This window comes from Motacilla alba, chromosome 5 (assembly GCF_015832195.1).
Source record: "Motacilla alba alba isolate MOTALB_02 chromosome 5, Motacilla_alba_V1.0_pri, whole genome shotgun sequence".
In the NCBI taxonomy this organism is placed as follows: domain Eukaryota; kingdom Metazoa; phylum Chordata; class Aves; order Passeriformes; family Motacillidae; genus Motacilla; species Motacilla alba.
In genome coordinates this window covers 8,774,568-8,797,801 of record NC_052020.1, presented here as the reverse complement: position 1 = coordinate 8,797,801, position 23,234 = coordinate 8,774,568, and the positions used below count along the sequence as shown (strand labels likewise).

Below are 23,234 nucleotides of genomic sequence, written 5' to 3'. Positions count from 1 at the left end.
TCACAGTTTTTCCCCTCTGCTTCTCCACTGTTTCAAAACTCTTGGAATTACGCCCAAACATGCCCTGGAACACTCCTGTGAAAACACCAACCAGAGGAACATCCTGACTGAGAGCAAACCGCCTCCAGCAGCAGCGGGAATGATCCCAGTGCTGCTCTCACCTGGTCTCCAGGAGCTCCTGCCAGAGCTCCCAGCAGCCAGTGCCATTCCCCAACAGGAGCTGTGGAGGACATTCCTGCTGTCCACGAGGGTGAGGAGGCACTTTGGGCTGTTCTTTGCTGTGCAACCAGACAAGAGAATGCCAATGAGCTTGTGCTCCCTTCCGAGCCAAAGCAGCCCCTGATTCCATGGCAGATCAGCGCCTCTCCCAGTTCCATTCCAGAAACACCGTCCCACTAACCCAGGACTTCCAGAAATACCATCCCACTAACCCAGGACTTCCAGAAACACCGTCCCACTAACCCAGGACTTCCCCCCTCCTCCTTTTGCTCCACATCTGGGATGTGCTGCCACAGGCATGGGAATTTGAAGTGCCCTAAAGGCACCTCCACTCACACTTTCATTTTGAGCCCTCTACCATTGATGGATTGGGATGATCTTTTGTTAGGAACACCCCACTGCTGCTTCTCTGGGCATATCCATGTGGGAGATAAAATAAATGTGGACAAGAGTTTGGAATGCATCTTCCAAGTCAAGTTCCCTGCTAGGAAATGACTCCAGCTCTCTGCTCTCTGTTTGAGCACAGCCTGGCCCTTCAGGGCTGCAGGCTCTGAGCTACACAGCTTGTGAGCTGGCAAGTAACAGCACCTGAGGTCTCATTCCAACTGCACACAAAAACAGGGATGGAGGGCTGCATTTGGATACAATGCAGGCAGGTTTGGGTCACTTCAGAAAGGATCAATCCCTGTTTTTCAGAGATTCCATCAGGGATAATGACCTTTCCACAACTACCTCCTAAGGCACATGAGAACCTGAGTAGGAAAATGTGATCAAACCCTTTGTTCCATTGGCCCCATGCCCCAAATTCCATTGGGACAGACAAGTCCCTCTCCCTGGAAGGCAGCATCTCCTACCTGGACCTGTGCCTTCCCCAGCCTTTGGTGGCCGCTGTCTCCTTCCTCCCACACCTCCTCATCTTCCTCCTCGCCAGGGTTGGCTTCCTCATCCTGCAGAGCGAGCACAGGGACAGTCCCAGCCTGCTCCTGCCAGCCTGGGCAGCAGGGACGGACCGGTGGCACCCTCTGGATGTCACCCCCGTGCCTGGCACCATCCCTGCTCCTGGCCCGTTCCCATCCCTGCCCTGGCAGCTCCTTGGAAGGGGATTTAAACCACAAACGTTTGCTCTGCTGGGGCTGGGACAGCAGAGACTCCCCCGGGGCAGCGGGCAAAGCTCCTGCTCCCACATCCTCTGCCCCCCACAGCCCTGCTGGGGCTGCACGGAGCAAAGGAAACGCCTCAGCTCCTGCTGGAAATTCCCTCCTGTGCCCAAAACCCAGAGAAATCAGGGCTGCTCCATCCCTGGAAGTGTCCAAGGCCAGGCTGGATGGGCTTGGAGCACCCTGGGCTCTGGATGGAATGGCAGGGGATGGAATGAGGTGATCCTTAAGGTCCCTTCCCACTGAAACCACTGGCGATTCCAGGATGATTCCATTATTTCTCCATGCATCTATTTTGTATTGTTTCCTATCAAATTTAAACTCCCAAATTTAGATGATCAAAGGAATCACTTAAAAATTATTCCAGGAATAAAAAGGGAGCATCAAACATACAAGAAGCATTCCCATGTCCATCAAATCATTATTAAACTGGAAACCTATTCCCTCATCTCTTTTCTTGTTTTGCTTTCCTGGAAATCCTTAGGATCCCACAGTTTCTCTGAGACATCAGCTGGGATTACTGGGGGATTTGCTCTGTCAGAAATCCAGGGGGTTTAGAACATTTGTTCCTCTGCATCTTTGTCCCTTACCCAGGTTTCATCTAGAATGGTGCTGTGGCAGAAGTTTGGAATTACTAGAAATGGATCAGCTTCACAGTTTTTCCCCTCTGCTTCTCCACTGTTTCAAAACTCTTGGAATTACCCCCAAACATGCCCTGGAACACTGCTGTGAAAACACCAACCAGAGGAACATCCTGAATGAGAGCAAACTGCCTCCAGCAGCAGCCGGAATGATCCCAGTGCTGCTCTCACCTGGGCTCCAGGAGCTCCTGCCAGAGCTCCCAGCAGCCAGTGCCATTCCCCAACAGGAGCTGTGGAGGACATTCCTGCTGTCCACGAGGGTGAGGAGGCACTTTGGGCTGTTCTTTGCTGTGCAACCAGACAAGAGAGTGCCAATGAGCTTGTGCTCCCTTCCGAGCCAAAGCAGCCCCTGATTGCATGGCAGATCAGCGACTCTCCCAGTTCCATTCCAGAAACACCGTCCCACTAACACAGGACTTCCAGAAACACCATCCCACTAACCCAGGACTTCCAGAAACACCATCCCACTAACCCAGGACTCTCCTTTTCCTGCCCCACACCAGGGCTGTGCTGCCAAGTGCCCCGGGCAAGGGATGCCCCAGCATTCCCTGGGACACCTCAGCATTCCCTGGGACACCTCAGCATTCCCTGTGCTGTCTCAGCATTCCCTGGAACACCTCAGCATTCCCTGTGCTGCCTCAGCATTCACAGGGATGTCTCAGCAATCCCAGGGATGTCTCAGCATTCCCAGGGATGCCCCAGCATTCCCGGGTGTCTCAGCATTCCCAGGGATGCCCCAGCATTCCCGGGTGTCTCAGCATTCCCAGGGATGCCCCAGCATTCCCGGGATGCCCCAGCACTCCCAGGTGTCTCAGCATTCTCGGGCTGTCTCAGCACTCCCGGGTGTCTCAGCATTCCCAGGAGTGTCTCAGCACTCCCGGGATGCCCCAGCATTCCCAGGAGTGTCTCAGCACTCCCGGGATGCCCCAGCATTCCCGGGTGTCTCAGCATTCCTAGAATGCCCCAGCATTCCCGGGTGTCTCAGCATTCCCAGGATGCCCCAGCATTCCCGGGGTCTCTCAGCATTCTCGGGCTGTCTCAGCACTCCCGGGTGTCTCAGCATTCCCAGGAGTGTCTCAGCACTCCCGGGATGCCCCAGCATTCCCGGGTGTCTCAGCATTCCCGGGTGTCTCAGCATTCCTAGGATGCCCCAGCATTCCCGGGTGTCTCAGCATTCCCAGGATGCCCCAGCATTCCCGGGGTCTCTCAGCACTCCCGGGGTGTCTCAGCATTCCCGGCTGTCTCAGCATTCCCGGGACGCCGCTCCGGGCCGGTCCCGCTGCAGTGGCGGGCGCTCCCCGCGGGGCGGCAGCAGCGGCGCTCCCGGCCCGGCGGTGCCGCTGTCCCGGGGGCGGCCGCGGCCTCACCGCGCCCGGAGCCCGCGGGGCCGCGACAGCGCGGGCAGGACCGGGCCCGAGCCGCCCTCCGAGCACAGGAAGGGACCCACGGGGAACATCGAGTCCAAATCCTGGCCCCGCACAGGACCCCCGGAATTCCCGCTGTGCCCGGGAGCCTTGTCCAGAGCCCGGCTCTTCCCCAGATCCTGAAACACGGCGGGGCTGGCAGAAGGATGACGGGGGGTTTGTCTGTATCTCGCTATACGATCGTTCCGTAGCTCCGTTATGTGTCGCTATCGGTAACCTACACTCAATATGTCCCTTACATCTCGCTGCACATCCTGACACATCGCTGCACGGCGGCGGCTCCAGTGACCGGCGGAAGCCCCGCCTGGCCCCCGCTCCCCTTCCCGCAGTCAGAGCAGGTTTCCCTGCCGGCTCCAGCCCCGGATTCCCGCGGCAGCCTCAGGTGTCCCGTTCCATAAAGCAAATTATTCACAGCGACACAGGGCCAGCCCGAGCCGGTCCCTCCGGAGAGCACCGTCCGCCTCATCCTCACCCCAGTGTGCGCTCTGTCCCCCGCACATTCATTCAGATTCTGCCCCAAATGTTCATTTTGGCCCCTACAGAATCCGCCCCGCAGCGACGCCCCGGGCCCCGCTCGGCCGAGGCAGCTCCGGTGTCCCCTGCCCGCAGCTCCCGCTGCTGCCGCCCTCCCGCTCCGTGTCCCGGCAAGGGACAGCGATCCCTGCACCGGGACACCCATCCCTGCGCCGGGACACCGATCCCTGCACCGGGACACCCATCCCTGCGCCGGGACACCCATCCCTGCGCCGGGACACCGATCCCTGCACCGGGACACCCATCCCTGCGCCGGGACACCCATCCCTGCGCCGGGACACCCATCCCTGCACCGGGACACCCATCACCGCGCCGGGACACCCATCCCTGCACCGGGACACCCATCCCTGCACCGGGACACCCATCCCTGCGCCGGGACACCCATCTCCGCACCGGGACACCCATCCCCGCACCGGGACACCCATCCCTGTACCGGGGACAGCCATCCCTGCGCCGGGACACCGATCCCTGCGCCGGGACACCGATCCCTGCACCGGGACACCCATCCCTGCGCCGGGACACCCATCCCTGCACCGGGACACCCATCACCGCGCCGGGACACCCATCCCTGCACCGGGACACCCATCACTGCAGGACAGCGATCCCTGCACCGGGACACCCATCCCTGCACCGGGACACCCATCCCTGCGCCGGGACACCCATCCCTGCACCGGGACATCCATCCCTGCGCCGGGACACCCATCCCTGCGCCGGGACACCCATCCCCGTGCCGGGACACCCATCCCCGCGCCGGGACACCCATCCCTGCGCCGGGACACCCATCCCTGCGCCGGGACACCCATCACCGCGCCGGGACACCCATCCCTGCACCGGGACACCCATCACTGCAGGGACAGCGATCCCCGTACCGGGACACCAATCCCCGTTCACCGCTCGGGGCTGCCCCCGTTCCCCGCTCACCTCCGAGCCCGGCGCCGCCCGCTCCCCGGCGCCCCCGGCCCGGCGCCTCCGCTCCCCGGGTCCCGCATGGCCGCTCCCGGCTCGGCGCCTGCGCTCCGGGAGCGGCGGCGTTTCCTTCCGGGAGCAGCGCCGGCCTCGTTCCCGGATGGAGAAAGGCGGTTGTGTTTTCAAACCCTCTCGCTCCGCAAGCAGAATTCCTTACAGTCTATATCCCGTCTATAACACGGCAGACACAGGGTTTTATTTCGGAATCAGTTTTGAAATGCTTTAAAATTTCTCCGAATATACAAAAATGGGAATATTTGCAGTTTTCAGTATTTTACACACAAACCCCTCATGAATTTTTTGGGGCTGTAACCTCCCTGTTTTGGAGGGATCTCACTCGGGCTCCCTCATCCCTCACTCACCTGGTCCTCCACCACGATGGGCTGTGCCAAGTGACACCATCACCCTCCAGACTCGCTCACCCCTTTCTCTTCCCAGCCCATAGAAGGCACAAGGAATGTCCCTGAGGATGGTGCCCCATCCTGGATTGTCCCCGGGACACTGCAAAGGAGGGCAAGCCCCGCTCAGCAACCACCGAACCTCCTGTGTGTTATCCGCACCATCACCATTCTGAATCCAAATCCGGTAAACAAAAAGTTCCCTATCCCAGGTAAATCCAGCACAGCAGCCAGCACACCCTGTCCCTGCTCAACTCATAGCTGGACACCTCCAGAAGGATTCTGTCAGGGACAGGGCCAAAACTCCTACTACAGTGCCAAAAATGAGCAGGCTCTGCTTTCCCATCACCTCTGAGCTGGGAGACCTTGCAGCAGCAGGATAAGAAACCAGTTAGTCGGGAATTTCTGTTATCCTGAGCTGCCAGTGCCTGACACAGGCGCTGTCCTTGAATTGCTTTCCCAGCAGGGTTCAGCACGACCTTCTCCACCAGTTTTCTTGATACTAAAGTTAGATTACCGGGGCTGGAGTTTCCTGGAAAATTCCAAGCGGGATACAGCTGGAGAATGCCCAACCACCAATGGAGCTCCTCAGGCTTCCAGGACCTAGGGTGGTAGATTGAGGTGGTTCCTTCTGGGACATACTGGGATGAATCCCATACAACATCACAGCCTCATGGATACTGAAGTGGTCCAAGTAGTCCCCAGGGATCCCAAATGGAAAATCACCGCCCCTCCTCCCCTGCTGGACACACCGATAAGGCAGCGGTGCTTGGCAGAGCCAGGGCGGCTGTGGGAGGGCAGGTGCCGTGACAAGGGCACTGGGAACAGCTAAAAGCAGGGAGGATGCCCGGAGAGCCGAATTCCCACAGGACTCTGCCGCCCTGAGCGGGTCAGCTGGCTCCAGAAGAATGCTCGGCGTGGCTTTGGGCATCGGGGTCCTGCTGGCCCTGGTGGGCTGCACAGCCACCGAGGGCTGTGGTGAGTGTCAGCCACCCACGGAGAGCCAGGAGAGACCACAGATGGGACACAGGATCCCGCTGACCTTCCCACTCTCTCCAGTGGCCCCGCAGGATAAGGTCTCCCAGCTGCTGCAGCGCATGGAGGAATCCGTAAATTTCGAGGAGGCGGCAAATCCCAGTGTGCTGCTGGCATTGAACCTGGCTGGGGGGGACACCGACGGTGCCATCCACAAGTGGCTGCTCCAGGAGATCAAGGAGGAGGCAGTGAGGAGAGCCCAGAAAGGTAGGGAGGGAAAGGAGGGAAGACGCCAGCTCCTGGGGGACCAGGTTTCCGCCAGTTCTTGTGGTGCCCGGCCCAGCACAGCCTGGCTGTCCCCTTGTCCCCACAGACTTGACCTCGGGACAGGTGGCTCTGCATGTCCTCGCCCTCCTCTCCTCCTGCCAGGATCCCCAGCGTGTCCATGCCCTGGAGCAGACCCTCGACCTGATCCGTGTCCTGCAGCAGAAAACAGATGAGGAGATGGCCAAACTGGGTTTGTTGGGACTTGGGGGCCTGGGGGTGTCACTGTCCCCACACCCTGTCATCTTGCCACTCTTTGCTTTCAGAGGCTGACGGGATTCCCAAAACTACCCTGTACAGTGTGGGCCTGGACACCCTGGCCCTGTGCCTGGCAGAGGCGGGCGGCGCTCTAGGGCCATCGGTGCCCCTGGCCAAGCAGGTGCTGAACCCTGGGAGGCCCATCTCTGTGGGTAAGGAACTCCTCTGCTCCCTCATTCCAACTCCTGGGGTCTATCCCGAGCCTTGGCGGTGACTCCAGGATCCCACAGACACCCAGGCCATGGTGGCACTGGCACTGGCCTGCGTCCACAACCATGTGGAGCTCCAGGACGTGCAGGATCTGCTCCGGGAGGCGCTTGAGACAGTGAGCAACAGATTCCTGGATGAGCAGAAGGAGAGGAATGGCATGATTGGGAATATCTACAGCATGGGGCTGGCCCTGCAGGTAGGGGAGGTGCCAAGGGAGTATGGCATTTCGGCCACCTGGTCCCATTCCCAGATGTGTCCTTCCACGTCCCACCCGCTCCACAGGCACTGGAGGCCACAAGGAAGTTTTACGCCCCACGGGAGTGGGACTGTGCCCAGGCCTTCTCCGTGGTGTACAGCCACGACTACCAGCAGCCCATGGCCATCGCCCAGGTGCTGCCAGCCCTGGTGGGCAGGACCTACCTGGATGCGGCTGGCCTGGACTGTGCTGCCACCAAGAACGCGTCCCCGGGCCGACAGCTGTCCCTGCCCCCAGTGCTGGCGACGCACAGTATTCCCAGAGGTACGCCGAGCCCCACTGGGGTGGCCCAGAGCCCGCAGGGATGATGTTCCCACTCTCTGCCCGCTGAGGGTGTGCCAGGTGCCCACCCTGCCGCTCTCTCCCTGCACAGCCCTCATCACGGTGCAGTACTCCATCATCAACACAATCCAGGGACAACACTTCAACCACTCCATCCTAGTGCAAGTCCCAAGTGGCTCCACTCTGCTCCAGGTGATGGAGGTGGCAGCAAAGGAGGACCCCAAAACCTTTAGGTGAGAGCCAGAGTGGCTTTGGGGGTGGAATTTGCCATTTCCCCACCCAGCTCTGAGCCTCCTCAACTCTCCCGCAGCTTCCAGACAGAGCAGACATCCTGGGGTCCCTATGTGACCTCCATCCCAGGGCTGGCTGGCAGCACGGAGGACAGGACCTACTGGCAGTTCCTCAGTGCTGGGAATGCCCTCGATGAAGGTGGGGCAGGGGGCCAGGGATGGTGTGGGGGAGCCTGTGAGGGGATCTGCATATGCCAGCCTCACACACTCATCTGCTGCAGGAGTTGGCACCTACAAGCCAAAAAACTGGGAGCACATCCAGGCCATCTTCAGCGCCTACTTATGCCACCAAGACACCCTGGACCCCTCCGTGGAGCAATAAAGTGACATTCCAGCATGTCCCTATGTGTGTGTGTGTATCTCTGGGAGAAAACACAGCTCACATCCCTTTTGTCTTCCTTCCTGCCTAATTCCACGAGCTCAGCTCCTCTCCTTCTCTTCCCCAGCAGCTCACACAAGCACAGCCTCACCCAAACTCCATAGAGTCAATTCCCCCTTGGACATCAGCAAAGCCTTTCCCCAGCAGCCACGGGCTTGTTCCTCCAGGCACATTGCTGTGCTTCAGTTCAGCCTATTCTGATCCCCACACAAGCTCTCATGGCATGAATCAGATGCAATTATCCCTGTTTGATTATGACAATCCCAATTAGCATCAGCCTCAGGCCACCAGCTGCATTTCCCCCGGAAACCCGCGGGTGGTGTCCTGGGGCTGCAGCTGATTCTAATCCCGATTCTGTGACTCCACCTCTGGCCAGGAGTCACCAGCACCTCCCAGTTGGGTCCCAGCTGCTCTCCAGCCAGCCCCATTCCCTACTCCCAGTGGGCCTTGTCCAGCCAGACCTTCAGCTTGGAGCTGCTCCTGCCTGGACCCTTCCCACCCAAACCATTCTGTGATTCCACAGACACTGTCTCCAGAAGGAGCTGGGAGGGAAGGGATCCAAACTCTTCCCAACAGCCTGAAAACCAGCATCCACCATCTTCCACAGTCTCCAGTACATGTGGCCTTATCCCAGACATCAAACCAGTCATGCAGGAGCATCCTGTGTGACTCAACCCATGGTGACAGTGCCACCCTGCAGGTCCTTCCGTGACCACAGAGATGTAATGCCACTGGTTGGGTAGCGGGGTGTCCCCAGACAGCTGCATTAGAGCCCAGATAGCTCAGTTCAGGTAAGAACTGCCTGTCTGAGCTCCGAGCAGCACCTGGCCGCCAGCCGCCTTAGCAAGCTATAGTGAAACGGCTTTTGTGATATTCAGCTCATAAGTGGTTTCGGCTCTTTGGCTTGCTAGGCTCTGCTGGGGCAGGCAGCAGGCATTCGGCTGACGCGGGAAAAGAGAGGAGGAGAGGCGTATGAACATTCCGCAGAGATGTCTTCATTGGTCTTCTCGAGGACTCTTCTGTGAAGGGATTCAGGGACGGCTCTTCTGATGAACCGGGCAGAAACAGCAGTTTGTATAGGGTTAAGGGGGATTGAGAATTGTCCAATGGTATAGGTTAAAGGAAAGTGACCTATAGCCTTACAGAGAGATAGGCAAGGGTCCAAGAGCGGGAGAGAGGGGCTCCTAAGGTCCAGTCATCGTGACTCAGCACTTTGCCTATCTTAGGCTTCCGAACGCCAGGGGAGGCTTGCAGGGCCTGCGCCTGCCACAGAGATAAGGTGGCATCATGTGGAAGTGCCACAGCAAGCGTGGGTAGGCAGGTGACAACAGGATGGCACCAGGAGCAGATAAAAGCAGAGGGCACAGCTGGAGAGATGACTGCCTGCGGGACTCTGCTGCCCTGAGTGGATCAGCTCTCCTGAGGACAGAGGATGCCCAGCATGGCTTACAGCATGGCGGTCCTGCTGGCCCTGGCAAGTGCCACGGTCACGCAGGGCTGCGGTGAGTGTCAGTCCTCCTGCAGTGGCACTGCAGACAGACCGGTGACACTGCAGGGGGACGAGTGGATGGCGCACAGGGCTCTTGGTGACCTGCCCTCAGTGGCAGAGGAGTGCCAGGCTACAGTCTCCCATCACCGCCTGGTCCAGGAGCTGCTGCGGCGCATGAAGAAATCCGTCAAGTTTGACGAGCCGCCGAACCCCAGCATCCTGCTGGCCATGAACCTGGCTGGAGCCACCCATGGCCATGTCCACCACTGGCTGCTCCAGGAGATAAAGAAGGATGCAGTGGAGAGAGCCCAGACAGGTGGGGAAGAGAGAGGAGGAGAACCCAGAGCAGGGGAGGGGGTGCACCTGATCCCAGCAGACCCTGTACTGCAGGGTCAGCACCGCCAGCTCTCAGGATGCCGCATCCCATCCCACCACTCTGTCCTCTTGTCCCCACAGACATGACCTCGGGACAAGTGGCTCTGTATGTCCTCGCCCTCCTCTCCTCCTGCCAGGACCCCCGATGTGTCCACGCCATGGGCAAGACTATCAACCTGATCCCCATCCTGAAGCAGAAAATGAATGAGGAGATTAGCAAAAACGGTACCCAGGGACGTGAGGGAAGGACTGGGGGATTTCACCCTCCCTGCACCCCATCAGCTCACCCCCCTTTGCCTTGCAGTGATCACCTGGTACGCAGAGAGCCTGGACATCCTGGCCCTGTGCCTGCTGAAGGAATATGACAACCAAGATGCAGTCAAGGCTGTGGCTGAGGAGTTGCTGAACCATAAGAGCTCCCCCGATGTGGGTAAGGGAATCCTCCAGCCTCGCTGTGCCCCCTCCACTCCCAGAGGTGTCCCCGGGGCACTGGCAGTGACACTGGGATCCCACAGACAGCCGGGCCATGGCGGTACTGGCGCTGGTGTGCGCCTACAACCACACAGGCAAGCAGGATCTGATCCATCTGATCCGTGATGCCCTAAAGGCGGTGACCAACGATTTTCTGGATGAGCAAGAAAGGCACAATGGCATGATTGGGAATATCTACAGCATGGGGCTGGCCCTGCAGGTACGGAGAGAGGCTCTGGGGTCACAGTTCCGCTCCCGGGCTGCTTGTGACACGTTCCACCTGTTCCGCAGGCTCTGGAGACCTCGAGTGAGTTTTACAGCCCTCGGAAGTGGGACCGTGCCCAGGCCTTCAGCGTGGTCTACAACCATGACTACAAACAGCCCATGGCCATGGCCCAGGTGCTGCCTCCCCTGGTGGGCAAGTCGTACCTGGACGCAGGTAGGTGGGGCTGCGCTGCCACCAACGGAATGTCCCCAAGCCAACAGCTGCCCCGGTCTCCAATGTTGGGGACAATCGGGATTCCGACCTGGAGCTGAGCCCGTGTGGGTGACACTCCTGTCCTGTGCCAGGTGGGGTGTGCCGGGTGCCCGCCCTGCCCCTCTGCCCACCCGCAGCTCCCATCACGGTGCAGTTCTCCATCACCAACACGCTGAAGAATTACTTCCACTACTCCACCTCAGTGGAAGTCCCAAGTGACTCCACGCTGCTCCAGGTGATGAAGGCAGCAAGGAATGAGAAACCCGACATCTTTTGGTGAGCGCAAGAGGGTGGGAGAGAAGGGGAGATGTTTGCATCCCCCCCACCCAGCTCTGAGCTCACTCGCTTTGCTGGCAGCTTCAAGACAGAGCAGACAAGCTGGGGTCCCTTTGTGACCTCCATCCACGGGCTGGCTGGCAACAAAACCGAAAGGACCTACTGGCAGTTCTTCAGCTGCTGGAGTCCCCTCCAGGAAGGTGAGCACCCAGGGGGTGTGGGGCACAAGGGGCTGTGCCTGGGCATCTCCATGTCCCAGCCTCACACATCCCTCTGCCGCAGGAGTTGGCACCTACAAGCCAAAAAACTGGGAGCACATCCAGGCCATCTTCAGCACCTACTGATGCCACCAAGACACCCTGGACCCCTCCGTGGAGCAATAAAGTGACATTCCAGCATGTCCCTATGTGTGTGTGTGTACCTCTGGGAGAAAACACAGCTCACATCCCTTTTGTCTTCCTTCCTGCCTAATTCCACGAGCTCAGCTCCTCTCCTTCTCTTCCCCAGCAGCTCACACAAGCACAGCCTCACCCAAACTCCATGGAGTCAATTCCCCCTTGGACATCAGCAAAGCCTTTCCCCAGCAGCCACGGGGAAAATGTGTCCTCCAGGCACATTGCTGTGCTTCAGTTCAGCCTATTCTGATCCCCACACGAGCTCTCATGGCATGACTCAGATGCAATTATCTCTGTTTGATTATGACAGTCCCAATTAGCATCAGCCTCAGGCCACCAGCTGCATTTCTCCCCCACCCCGGAAATCCGCGGGTGGTGGCCTGGGGCTGCAGCTGATTCTAATCCCGATTCTGTGACTCCACCTCTGGCCAGGAGTCACCAGCACCTCCCAGCTGTTCTCCAGCCAGCCCCATTCCCTACTCCCAGTGGGCCTTGTCCAGCCAGACCTTCAGCTTGGAGCTGCTCCTGCCTGGACTCTTCCCACCCAAACCATTCTGTGATTCCACAGACACTGTCTCCAGAAGGAGCTGGGAGGGACGGGATCCAAACTCTTCCCAACAGCCTGAAAACCAGCATCCACCACCTTCCACAGTCTCCAGTACATGTGGCCTTATCCCAGACATAAAACCAGTCATGCAGGAGCATCCTGTGTGACTCAACCCATGGTGACGGTGCCACCCTGCAGGTCCTTCCGTGACCACAGAGATAAGGTGGCATCATGTGGAAGTGCCACAGCAAGTGTGGGTAGGCAGGTGACAACAGGATGGCACCAGGAGCAGATAAAAGCAGAGGGCACAGCTGGAGAGATGACTGCCTGCGGGACTCTGCGGCCCTGAGTGGATCAGCTCTCCTGAGGACAGAGGATGCCCAGCATGGCTTACAGCATGGCGGTCCTGCTGGCCCTGGCAAGTGCCACGGTCACACAGGGCTGCGCTGAGCGCCAGTCCTCCTGCAGTGGCACTGCAGACAGACCGGTGACACTGCAGGGGGACGAGTGGATGGCGCATGGGGCTCTTGGTGACCTGCCCTCAGTGGCAGAGGAGTGCCAGGCTACAGTCTCCCATCACCGCCTGGTCCAGGAGCTGCTGCGGCGCATGGAGAAATCCGTCAAGTTTGACGAGCCGCCGAACCCCAGCATCCTGCTGGCCATGAACCTGGCTGGAGCCACCCATGGCCATGTCCACCACTGGCTGCTCCAGGAGATAAAGAAGGATGCAGTGGAGAGAGCCCAGACAGGTGGGGAAGAGAGAGGAGGAGAACCCAGAGCAGGGGAGGGGGTGCACCTGATCCCAGCAGACCCTGTACTGCAGGGTCAGCACCGCCAGCTCTCAGGATGCCGCATCCCATCCCACCACTCTGTCCTCTTGTCCCCACAGACATGACCTCGGGACAAGTGGCTCTGTATGTCCTCGCCCTCCTCTCCTCCTGCCAGGACCCCCGATGTGTCCACGCCATGGGCAAGACTATCAACCTGATCCCCATCCTGAAGCAGAAAATGAATGAGGAGATTAGCAAAAACGGTACCCAGGGACGTGAGGGAAGGACTGGGGGATTTCACCCTCCCTGCACCCCATCAGCTCACCCCCCTTTGCCTTGCAGTGATCACCTGGTACGCAGAGAGCCTGGACATCCTGGCCCTGTGCCTGCTGAAGGAATATGACAACCAAGATGCAGTCAAGGCTGTGGCTGAGGAGTTGCTGAACCATAAGAGCTCCCCCGATGTGGGTAAGGGAATCCTCCAGCCTCGCTGTGCCCCCTCCACTCCCAGAGGTGTCCCCGGGGCACTGGCAGTGACACTGGGATCCCACAGACAGCCGGGCCATGGCGGTACTGGCGCTGGTGTGCGCCTACAACCACACAGGCAAGCAGGATCTGATCCATCTGATCCGTGATGCCCTAAAGGCGGTGACCAACGATTTTCTGGATGAGCAAGAAAGGCACAATGGCATGATCGGGAATATCTACAGCATGGGGCTGGCCCTGCAGGTACGGAGAGAGGCTCTGGGGTCACAGTTCCGCTCCCGGGCTGCTTGTGACACGTTCCACCTGTTCCGCAGGCTCTGGAGACCTCGAGTGAGTTTTACAGCCCTCGGAAGTGGGACCGTGCCCAGGCCTTCAGCGTGGTCTACAACCATGACTACAAACAGCCCATGGCCATGGCCCAGGTGCTGCCTCCCCTGGTGGGCAAGTCGTACCTGGACGCAGGTAGGTGGGGCTGCGCTGCCACCAACGGAATGTCCCCAAGCCAACAGCTGCCCCGGTCTCCAATGTTGGGGACAATCGGGATTCCGACCTGGAGCTGAGCCCGTGTGGGTGACACTCCTGTCCTGTGCCAGGTGGGGTGTGCCGGGTGCCCGCCCTGCCCCTCTGCCCACCCGCAGCTCCCATCACGGTGCAGTTCTCCATCACCAACACGCTGAAGAATTACTTCCACTACTCCACCTCAGTGGAAGTCCCAAGTGACTCCACGCTGCTCCAGGTGATGAAGGCAGCAAGGAATGAGAAACCCGACATCTTTTGGTGAGCGCAAGAGGGTGGGAGAGAAGGGGAGATGTTTGCATCCCCCCCACCCAGCTCTGAGCTCACTCGCTTTGCTGGCAGCTTCAAGACAGAGCAGACAAGCTGGGGTCCCTTTGTGACCTCCATCCACGGGCTGGCTGGCAACAAAACCGAAAGGACCTACTGGCAGTTCTTCAGCTGCTGGAGTCCCCTCCAGGAAGGTGAGCACCCAGGGGGTGTGGGGCACAAGGGGCTGTGCCTGGGCGTCTCCATGTCCCAGCCTCACACATCCCTCTGCCGCAGGAGTTGGCACCTACAAGCCAAAAAACTGGGAGCACATCCAGGCCATCTTCAGCACCTACTGATGCCACCAAGACACCCTGGACCCCTCCGTGGAGCAATAAAGTGACATTCCAGCATGTCCCTATGTGTGTGTGTGTACCTCTGGGAGAAAACACAGCTCACATCCCTTTTGTCTTCCTTCCTGCCTAATTCCACGAGCTCAGCTCCTCTCCTTCTCTTCCCCAGCAGCTCACACAAGCACAGCCTCACCCAAACTCCATGGAGTCAATTCCCCCTTGGACATCAGCAAAGCCTTTCCCCAGCAGCCACGGGGAAAATGTGTCCTCCAGGCACATTGCTGTGCTTCAGTTCAGCCTATTCTGATAGCTGATAGCTGATAGCTCACACGAGCTCTCATGGCATGACTCAGATGCAATTATCTCTGTTTGATTATGACAGTCCCAATTAGCATCAGCCTCAGGCCACCAGCTGCATTTCTCCCCCACCCCGGAAATCCGCGGGTGGTGTCCTGGGGCTGCAGCTGATTCTAATCCCGATTCTGTGACTCCACCTCTGGCCAGGAGTCACCAGCACCTCCCAGCTGGGTCCCAGCTGCTCTCCAGCCAGCCCCATTCCCTACTCCCAGTGGGCCTTGTCCAGCCAGACCTTCAGCTTGGAGCTGCTCCTGCCTGGACTCTTCCCACCCAAACCATTCTGTGATTCCACAGACACTGTCTCCAGAAGGAGCTGGGAGGGACGGGATCCAAACTCTTCCCAACAGCCTGAAAACCAGCATCCACCACCTTCCACAGTCTCCAGTACATGTGGTCTTATCCCACACATCAAAGTCAGACTCAACCCATGGTGACGGTGCCATCCTCAAGGTCCTTCTGTGACCACACAGATAAGCTGGCACCATGTGGCAGTGCCACAGCTGGTGTAGGATATCAGGTGCTCCACTGGAGAGGACATTTCTGCCCTGTGCTGCATGGGATGTCCTGGGTACCCAGTGTGCCCCTCTTCCCCCTGCTAAATCCCATCCTGATGCAGTTCCCCATCACCAGCACGCTCCACGGAAAACACGCTGCTGTGCCTCAGTGGTTTGGTTGTTGGCTTTTACTAGGATTCACAGGGTTCATTTTCCTCGCAGCGTGTGACACAGCCCTAGGCTTGGATCAGGATGGGAATGCTGTGGATAACACAGACATGTTTTGGTGGTTACTGAGAAGAGCTTTTCCTCCTCTAGCCCCTTGCAGTGTCCCATGGGCCAATCCATGTCCCCAGCTCTGTCAGCCAGCAGGTGAGACCATCATCCTCCTCCTCATGACTGTGTCCTGCTTGCCTGAGAATCTTTCCATCCGTTCTGCTCCAGAGGGCTACCAGTGCCCACACGGAGCCCCTCACCCCTGGAAGCACTGGGGTGCCCTGGGGCCATGAGTGCTGGGGTGAGGCAGGGCTGTGATGTCACACAGGTGTCCCACCCGCAGCCCTGTGACATTAGCACCGTGTCTCCACAGGACTCGTGCCACCACCCCTTGGCTCCCAGTGCGGCCACCATGGGACACGGATGAAGCCATGAGCGTCCTGCTCCCCTCGCTCGTCCTGCTGGTGGCCAGCACGGCCGTCCTGCTGGCCACCCGCGTTTGGAAGGCGCGGAAGCGCCTCGGGAGCAGGGCAGGGGGGTCGCGGTGCCGCCAGGCGGCCCCGGGGGCTCCCGGTTCCCCCCGGGCTGGGGAGAGCCCTCCCTGCAGCGCGGAGAGCCGCCTGTACATCCCCTGCAGCTGCGGCCCCTGCTGCACCCCCTGCGCCACCGCGGCCCGGGAGCTGCAGGACCTGGTGGCGCCGCTGTGGCCCGAGGTGTCCTTCCCGCGGGACTCGGAGATGTGGCAGCTGTCGTGGGAGGACCTGGAGCAGCTGCTGGAGCGAGGCCACCTGCCCTGCTGCGCCTCCTCCAGCTCCTCCAGCTCCTCCGAGAGCCTCCAGCTCTCCACGAGCCCAACAAGGCCCCTGATCTGTCGGAAAACATCTGCCGCTGGAAAAGGCTCAGTCCTCCGCAGAACCCGACGCTGCCTGAGATCCTCCCCCCTTCCAAGAATGTCCATCCCGCGGAAAGGCTCCTCCATTCCCATCCAGGCCCTCTGCGACCTGTGTTGTGCTCCAACTGGAACCTGGCCTGTTCCTGCCAAGAAGCAAGAGGAAGTGTCCTGGAGCCGCCGGTGCCCAATCCACGGCTCCCAGGATCCCGCGGCGGAGCCGTCTGGGCAGACTCTCCGCGCGCTGCTGGACAAGAGGCTCCAGCGGCAAAGGCAGCTGTTCCCAAGTCAGGGATGCTCCCTGGAGTTGACGGTGAAGGACAAGGATAAGGAAGATCTCCCCCCTTGGGATATTTATAGCAAAGGCCTCCATCCCTGCCAGAGCCTCCATGAGATCTGCTGGACTCCAGATGGAGAAGCCCACACGGACAGGTCTCCCTGCTGCCTCGGAGCCGTGGCTATCCACAAAACCCAGCAGAGACCCAAAGCCAGGGAAAGCCTGGAAATACAACTGGGAGCTCAAGCCGCTCCAGCAAAGCATTCCCAGCAGCAAGTGTCCCTGAGCCGCCGGTGCCCAATGCACGGCTCCCAGCGTGCAGCAGTGCCACAGGAGAAAACCCTCTGGGCAGCGCTGGACAAGAGGCTGCAGCGGCAACTGGAACACCAGGGAGCTCTCAGGAGATGGCTGTCACGGATCCAGGATGCAACTCGTGGCAGCAGCTGGCACACTCCGTAGCATTCTTTGCGCTGGATAAATGCAGGGTTTCCCCAAAAGCTGTCTGGGAGTTCCCACTGTTCTGCTTTCCACTGGGACAGGGTTCCTTTCTTCCCAGGAGCTGGCTTGGATTCAGGATGGGAATGTTATGGGTAACACAGGGGTCATGGTCCAGCCAGCTGGAAAAGCAGGATGAAGCAGCTGGAAATTCATTTAATTAGAACTAAGAGGTGGAAAAGGTGGAAAAGTATCCCGGTCTTCCCACGGGGAGACTGCCCACACCTGAGAGGCCCAAATCCCCTGTGCCCTCTCTGACTGGCTCTGCTGGGTCTCTGGCTTCCCACAGCACTTGCTCCAAGGATAAAGAGTGGAACTGGAATTCCTTCATAATAATGTCAGTGTCAGAGGTAGTGGGAATCTTTGTTTGGAATGAGAAATGGAGGGAAAATGGAGTGAAATACCACGAAGCACCAGGCAGGGAGAGGGTGGTGGAAAAGCAGCTTTTAGAATTGGTAAATTTCCCAGACTTATTTCCTGATATTATTATTTTAAAATATTTTTTTATCCCTCCACCACAAAACCATTCCTGTACCTGTGAAGGTATCTGGAGATAAAAGAGGAACACTTACTTTAAAAACTTCTGGGGAAAAAACAATTATGGATTGAAACATCCAAGAGAATCCACAGCAAGGAAACATAAATCCCAGTTTTAGCAAGATTAATGCATAATAAATATTAAAGACTCACTTCCCCACAAAACAAGCCAGCTTCTTATTCTCCAAACTGGCAAAGAGCAGACTCACGCATTTTGATGTCTGTGAAGCATCCAGAGAGCTCAAAACTGGAATTCTTTGTGTTCCAGACTTGCTTTGCTGTTTGGCTTGTCGGCTGTTATGGAATTCCCTCTAAAACTGGGATTGGCGTTTAAAAACACGGTTTGAGCCACTTCTCTGGAGAAAGAGAGACAGCGTCTTTGTGTTCAAATTTTATTCTGAAACAAAACCCATCCCGTGGCTCTAACAAGCAAAACACTAGAATAAAATAAGAAATAAAAGGTTTTAATTCCCATCCTGGGACCTGTAGGTGTGTACAACACCGAAAAATGCCTCTGGAATTCAGGGACTGAAGAGGCTGCAGTTCTAAGCTTACGGATATTTTTATTTTTAAGCATTTCTAAGCAAATTTCAGGCTGGGAGAGCTGCAGTCTGGGCTCAGCTTTCCTTGGATTACGCACTAACAGAGGGCCAGGACATCGCTGGAATTGAGATCGCAACTGGGTTTTGAATAAGGAGAGTGACCAAGAAAAGGGAAGGAAAAGCCTTAATGAAGCCTCTCTAAAGGGAGCATTTTACCTCATTACCTGAAGCCTCCTTCCCAATTCCAGCTTGCTTTCCACTCCTATCTGTCCACTTTCTGCTTGCATCTGCCTTTTCTGGGATGGATGGGATCAGGCTGAAATCTAATCTGTCCTGCGTCTGCTCTGGGGCTGCTCAGCTTTGGAATTCTGGAATCTGGGAGTGCTTGTGCCCAGAAGCCGTTCCACTCTGCTGGCCTCATCCGTTCCTTCCCAGCACTGACACACAACTGTCATTAGTCTAAAACTCCTCATCAAGCCCCCCAAAAACCCAATCCCAGAGGTCTGTGGGCGCCCGACCTGGTTATTTTGCCTTTTTAGTCTTTGTGGCCGCGGTGCCGTTGGGCTTGGAGCTGGCCTTGGCTTTCTTCTTGGCCCCTCCCTTGGGCTCCGGCTCCTTGCGCTTGGCCGAGGTGATGGACCCGGTGACCTTGAAGAAGTCATCGAGCCGGCCCTGGGTGCTCCCCTGGCGGCTCTTGCTCAGCCTCCTGACGCCGTTGCGGATGCGCTCCTCGTTGAACTGCTTCTCCCCGCACATGAACTGCACCAGCTGCTCCTCGTCCGGCTCGCCCCACTTCAGCTCCACGGCGTCGGGATCGATCACGTCGGGCTCCAGGAAGAGCTTCTGGGCCTCCCGGTGCAGCCAGTTCTCGGGCAGGGGGTACTTCTTGGTGTCGAGCTGCTGCACGATCCTCTCGATGGATTTGTGCTCCCGGATGAGCTCCACGGCGCGCTTCGGCCCGATGCCGCGGATGCTGGCGCAGTAGTCGCAGCCCAGCAGGATGCACAGGTCCACAAACTGCTCCCAGGTCAGCTGCAGGTCCTGCAGGATCCGGTTCAGGTGGAACTCCTGGATGGGCAGCTTCTTGGTCTCGCTGGCCGTGAGGTGCCGCATCAGCACGGGGCTGCCGAAGGTGAGGCAATCCATGTCCTCCGTGGCGGCGGCGTACACCTTCCCGGCCTTCACCAGGGCGGCGCAGCTGGCCTCCGCCTCTCCGGGTGCCTCCACGTAGGGAATTCCCATCAGCGTCAGCAGCTTCTTGCACTCCTGCGTGTGCTGCGGGGTCACCTTGACCAGCCTCTTGCTGTACTTCTCGATGTTCTCCTCCTCCCCGGCCTCCTGTGCTTCCTGCAGGTGCTTCTCCGCCTCGGCCCGGCGCTCGGTGCGCTTGGCCAGCTCCCCGGATTTCAGCTGCGGGGGCTTCCCGTCGAACACGTACACCGGCTTGATGCCGTTCTCCACCATGCGGATGGTACGGTAGAACATTCCCATCAGGTGGCTGGTGGTCTCCCCGTCGTCGTTCTGGAGCACGTCAGCTCCCTGCCGCACGGCGATCAGGAACTGGTAGATGCTCATGGAGGCGTCGATGGCCACCTTCCGGCCGAAGTAGGACTTGATGTCGTTCTCCCGGATGGCCCCGGGAGCCACGTCGGCGATAAGCTTGGCCAAGCCGTGGATTCCCATCCTGGCGAAGGGAAAAAGGGGATGTTGAGAGCGGGCTCTGCATGAGGAACGTTGGGCCACCCAAGGAGGGGGAAGCAAACAGGGCAGCGCTTCCCCTGCAAACCATCACTCCAAGGGCTGTGGCCTCTACTGGCAGCCCTTGTCCCAAATCCTGCCTCAGGCCACCCTTATCCCTCACCGCTCCCTCTCGGCCCACCATTACTCCCCTTCCAACCTCTGCCCCTCCCATCCCAATCCCCCTCCCCAAAATTCGATTATCACCACCATTACAACCATCTAGACCCCATCACCTCCCCGTTCTTATCTCCTTATTTCCCAGCTCCCCAGGCCTGCTATCAACCCCTCTTCCGTCCCCCTCAGATCCTCCGTTTCCCTCAGCCTCCATTATCCCCTCAGGGCCCCCGTTCTCCCTCAGCCGCCATTCCCCCTCAGAGCTCCCGTTTCCCCTCAGATCCCCGTTTCCCCTCAGATCCCCGTTCCCCCTCAGATCCCCGTTCCCCTCAGATCCCCGTTTCCCCTCAGATCCCCGTTATCCCTCAGATCCCCGTTTCCCCTCAGATCCCCGTTCCCCCTCCGGTCCCCGTTTCCCTCAGATCCCCGTTATCCCTCCGATCCCCGTTATCCCTCAGATCCCCGTTCCCCTCAGATCCCCGTTTCCCCTCAGATCCCCGTTCCCCCTCAGATCCCCGTTCCCCCCCCCGAGCCCCCGTTCCCCCTCATATCCCCGTTCCCCCTCAGATCCCCGTTCCCCTCAGATCCCCGTTTCCCCTCAGATCCCTGTTCCCCTCAGATCCCCGTTTCCCCTCCGATCCCCGTTCCCCTCAGATCCCCGTTCCCCCTCCGATCCCCATTCCCCTCAGATCCCCGTTTCCCCTCAGATCCCCGTTATCCCTCCGATCCCCGTTATCCCTCAGCCATTACCCGGCCGCTCGCGCGCCGCCGCTCCCGCGCTCCGCCGCCGAGCCCGCTGGGAGCCGCCGCCGGCCAATGGGGAAGCGGCTCGCGCTCGCCGCGCCTCGTTCCCGCCCTCACTTCCACTTCCGGCGGCGGAGGGGGCCGGACGTGCGGCGGCGGGAGCGGAGCCGACGTGTCTCAGCGGCGACCGGCGACATGGTGAGGGTGGGGATGGGGGGACCGGGGGTTGCCACAGGGGGCCCGGCCCGGTGGCGGCCCGGCCCCTCTGAACGGCGCCGTGTCCCCGCAGGAGCTGGAGGCGATGAGCAGATACACGAGCCCGGTGAACCCGGCCGTGTTCCCGCACCTCACGGTGGTGCTGCTGGCCATCGGCATGTTCTTCACCGCCTGGTTCTTCGTGTATCCCCGCGGCTGAGCGGGCGGGTGGGGTGCCGTCCTCTCGCTGTACCTCCCAATCCCGGGTTATCGCCCTAATTCCCGGGGGCAGGGGAGCGGGTGGGGGTCCCCTCGCCTTGCTCTGCCTCTGTTATCACCTTAACCCCCGGCCTGGCAGCTACGAGGTGACATCCACCAAGTACACGCGGGACATCTACAAGGAGCTGCTGATCTCGCTGGTGGCCTCGCTCTTCATGGGCTTCGGCGTCCTCTTCCTGCTGCTCTGGGTCGGGATCTACGTCTGAACCCCCCGGGGGGCCTGGATGGGGGGATTCGGGGAAGCTCTTTTTATATTTCTTTTGTATCTCAACGAGAAAACGCCTGTAGCAGGTGTGGTCTATGACAGGCAGTGACCCACGGGTGAATAAAGGTGGCTCTGTGACACACCTGCCTGGGGACTGTTGGTTTGTCTTTTTTTTTTCCTTTTTTTTTTTTTTTTTTTTTAACCTGGCTTTTCCAAAGGGCTTGGATAGAATTAAGGGAAGTCTAAGTCTGGAAAAGCCCTCTAGGATCACCCAGTCCAACCACTCCTCCAGCACTGCCAAGGCCACCACCAACCCGTGTCCCCAAGTGCCACAGCCACACAGCTTTTAAATCCCTCCTGGGATGGGGACTCCATCTCTGGAGCCTGGTCCAGTGCTCTAAAACCCTTTCCATGAAGGAATTTTTCCTAATGCCCAACCTAAACCTCTCCTGGTGCAGCTTGAGGCTGTTTCCTCTTGTCCTGTCACTTTCTCTGGGAGAAGAGACCAATTCTACCTGGCTGCACACTGCTGTCACGGAGTTGAGCAGAGTGGAAAGGTCCCTCCTGAGACTCCCTTTCTCCATACTGGCACAAGATCCCGGTACTTTGGGATGTGGTCAGCGTTATCCCGGGTTTCTGTGCTGTGTGTGGTCCGAGGTGTTCCAGTGCCACCTTGTGTCCTGGTGCAGCCAGGCTGTGCAAGATAAATCCTAAATCTGCTTTTAATCCCCTCAGCCTTCTTTGCTGTCACATCCCCTCACCCTTTCTTTTTTTTGGGAATGCTGTGCTTGTTCTCGTGCCTAACCAGGAGTTTTGTGGTGCTGGATGTGCCCTTCATTAATTCCTGAATTATCTGCCTGGCCTAGAAACAAGGAGTTGATTTATATGTCTTCAAGAGGCAGATTGGAGTTTTAGCCCAGCTTTCAAACCATTCCACTTCCAAATCGCAAATCCAAGCCCTGATTTCCTCTTTGGGAAGGAAGATTTCCTTCTGTGGACTTTTGGGTCCTTCTGGATCTGAGTCTGCCCTTTGACGTGAGCAATGAGAGGTCAGAGGCAGGTTTTCCTTTCTTTTTCCTTCCCTCTTTTTTCCCCTCCTTTTTTCTTTTTCCTCCTTTCTTTATCCTTCTGTTTTCTTTTTCCTTTTCCCCTTGTCCATTTACCCTTTCTTTTTCCCTCCATATTTTCTTCTTTTTTCTCCTACTTCCTTCATTTTCCCTTTCTAATTTCTTTCCCCTTCTTCCTGTCTTTTTCCTCCTTCCTTTCTCCTTTTTATCCTCATTCCAAAGAACCATGACTGGGCATATCCAGAAACCTCCACTGATTAAAGACTTGGAATTTCCTCCATCCCGTGGGCAGTTTTAGAGCCGTTCACCCTGAGTTATTCCCTCAGAAAGGGAGGAAAAACACCAGGAGCCATCCTTGGATACAAAGC

At 58.3% G+C, this 23,234-nt stretch overlaps 6 protein-coding genes across 10 annotated transcripts; 5 read left to right on the top strand and 1 right to left on the bottom strand.

Annotated features, from left to right (window-relative positions):
* Positions 1 to 6,144: 6,144 nt before the first annotated feature.
* LOC119701383 lies at positions 6,145 to 11,800 on the top strand. The gene is made up of 16 exons (XM_038138014.1): positions 6,145 to 6,317; positions 6,399 to 6,581; positions 6,688 to 6,831; positions 6,905 to 7,048; positions 7,127 to 7,302; positions 7,389 to 7,626; positions 7,736 to 7,877; positions 7,955 to 8,157; positions 9,738 to 10,118; positions 10,259 to 10,402; positions 10,482 to 10,607; positions 10,693 to 10,868; positions 10,940 to 11,087; positions 11,219 to 11,402; positions 11,484 to 11,602; positions 11,685 to 11,800. Exons 1-16 carry the CDS (start codon positions 6,248 to 6,250, stop codon positions 11,744 to 11,746), a joined length of 2,640 nt encoding a protein of 879 aa, XP_037993942.1. The 5' UTR covers positions 6,145 to 6,247; the 3' UTR covers positions 11,747 to 11,800.
* Positions 8,225 to 10,825, top strand: LOC119702075 (cobalamin binding intrinsic factor-like). 3 transcript variants are annotated; one of them, XR_005257243.1, is made up of 3 exons: positions 8,225 to 10,118; positions 10,259 to 10,607; positions 10,693 to 10,715. XR_005257243.1 is itself a non-coding variant. In XM_038139532.1 (3 exons), exons 1-3 carry the CDS (start codon positions 9,746 to 9,748, stop codon positions 10,772 to 10,774), a joined length of 810 nt encoding a protein of 269 aa, XP_037995460.1. In that variant the 5' UTR covers positions 8,225 to 9,745; the 3' UTR covers positions 10,775 to 10,825. The 3 variants fall into 3 exon arrangements, 2 of the variants coding, with proteins under 2 accessions (XP_037995460.1, XP_037995459.1); XM_038139532.1 differs by having other exon boundaries at positions 10,259 to 10,402; positions 10,482 to 10,825; XM_038139531.1 differs by having other exon boundaries at positions 10,259 to 10,414; positions 10,482 to 10,825.
* A 767-nt stretch (positions 11,801 to 12,567) lies between the features above and the next one.
* Positions 12,568 to 14,778, top strand: LOC119702074 (cobalamin binding intrinsic factor-like). 3 transcript variants are annotated; one of them, XM_038139529.1, is made up of 8 exons: positions 12,568 to 13,093; positions 13,234 to 13,377; positions 13,457 to 13,582; positions 13,668 to 13,843; positions 13,915 to 14,062; positions 14,194 to 14,377; positions 14,459 to 14,577; positions 14,660 to 14,778. In XM_038139529.1, the coding sequence occupies exons 1-8, from the start codon at positions 12,721 to 12,723 to the stop codon at positions 14,719 to 14,721; spliced, it is 1,332 nt and encodes a 443-aa protein (XP_037995457.1). In that variant the 5' UTR covers positions 12,568 to 12,720; the 3' UTR covers positions 14,722 to 14,778. The 3 variants fall into 3 exon arrangements, with proteins under 3 accessions (XP_037995457.1, XP_037995458.1, XP_037995456.1); XM_038139530.1 differs by having other exon boundaries at positions 13,234 to 13,389; positions 14,239 to 14,377; XM_038139528.1 differs by having other exon boundaries at positions 13,234 to 13,389.
* A 390-nt stretch (positions 14,779 to 15,168) lies between these two features.
* LOC119702049 lies at positions 15,169 to 18,229 on the top strand. Its single transcript, XM_038139478.1, has 2 exons — positions 15,169 to 15,938; positions 16,156 to 18,229. Exons 1-2 carry the CDS (start codon positions 15,901 to 15,903, stop codon positions 17,405 to 17,407), a joined length of 1,290 nt encoding a protein of 429 aa, XP_037995406.1. The 5' UTR covers positions 15,169 to 15,900; the 3' UTR covers positions 17,408 to 18,229.
* Positions 18,230 to 18,358: 129 nt separating this feature from the next.
* FEN1 (flap structure-specific endonuclease 1) lies at positions 18,359 to 21,252 on the bottom strand. The gene is made up of 2 exons (XM_038139479.1): positions 21,127 to 21,252; positions 18,359 to 20,206 (listed from the first exon to the last, which is right to left on the bottom strand). The coding sequence occupies exon 2, from the start codon at positions 20,203 to 20,205 to the stop codon at positions 19,045 to 19,047; it is 1,161 nt and encodes a 386-aa protein (XP_037995407.1). The 5' UTR covers position 20,206; positions 21,127 to 21,252; the 3' UTR covers positions 18,359 to 19,044.
* TMEM258 (transmembrane protein 258) lies at positions 21,158 to 21,946 on the top strand. The gene is made up of 3 exons (XM_038139481.1): positions 21,158 to 21,318; positions 21,410 to 21,519; positions 21,674 to 21,946. Exons 1-3 carry the CDS (start codon positions 21,193 to 21,195, stop codon positions 21,798 to 21,800), a joined length of 363 nt encoding a protein of 120 aa, XP_037995409.1. The 5' UTR covers positions 21,158 to 21,192; the 3' UTR covers positions 21,801 to 21,946.
* Positions 21,947 to 23,234: the final 1,288 nt, after the last annotated feature.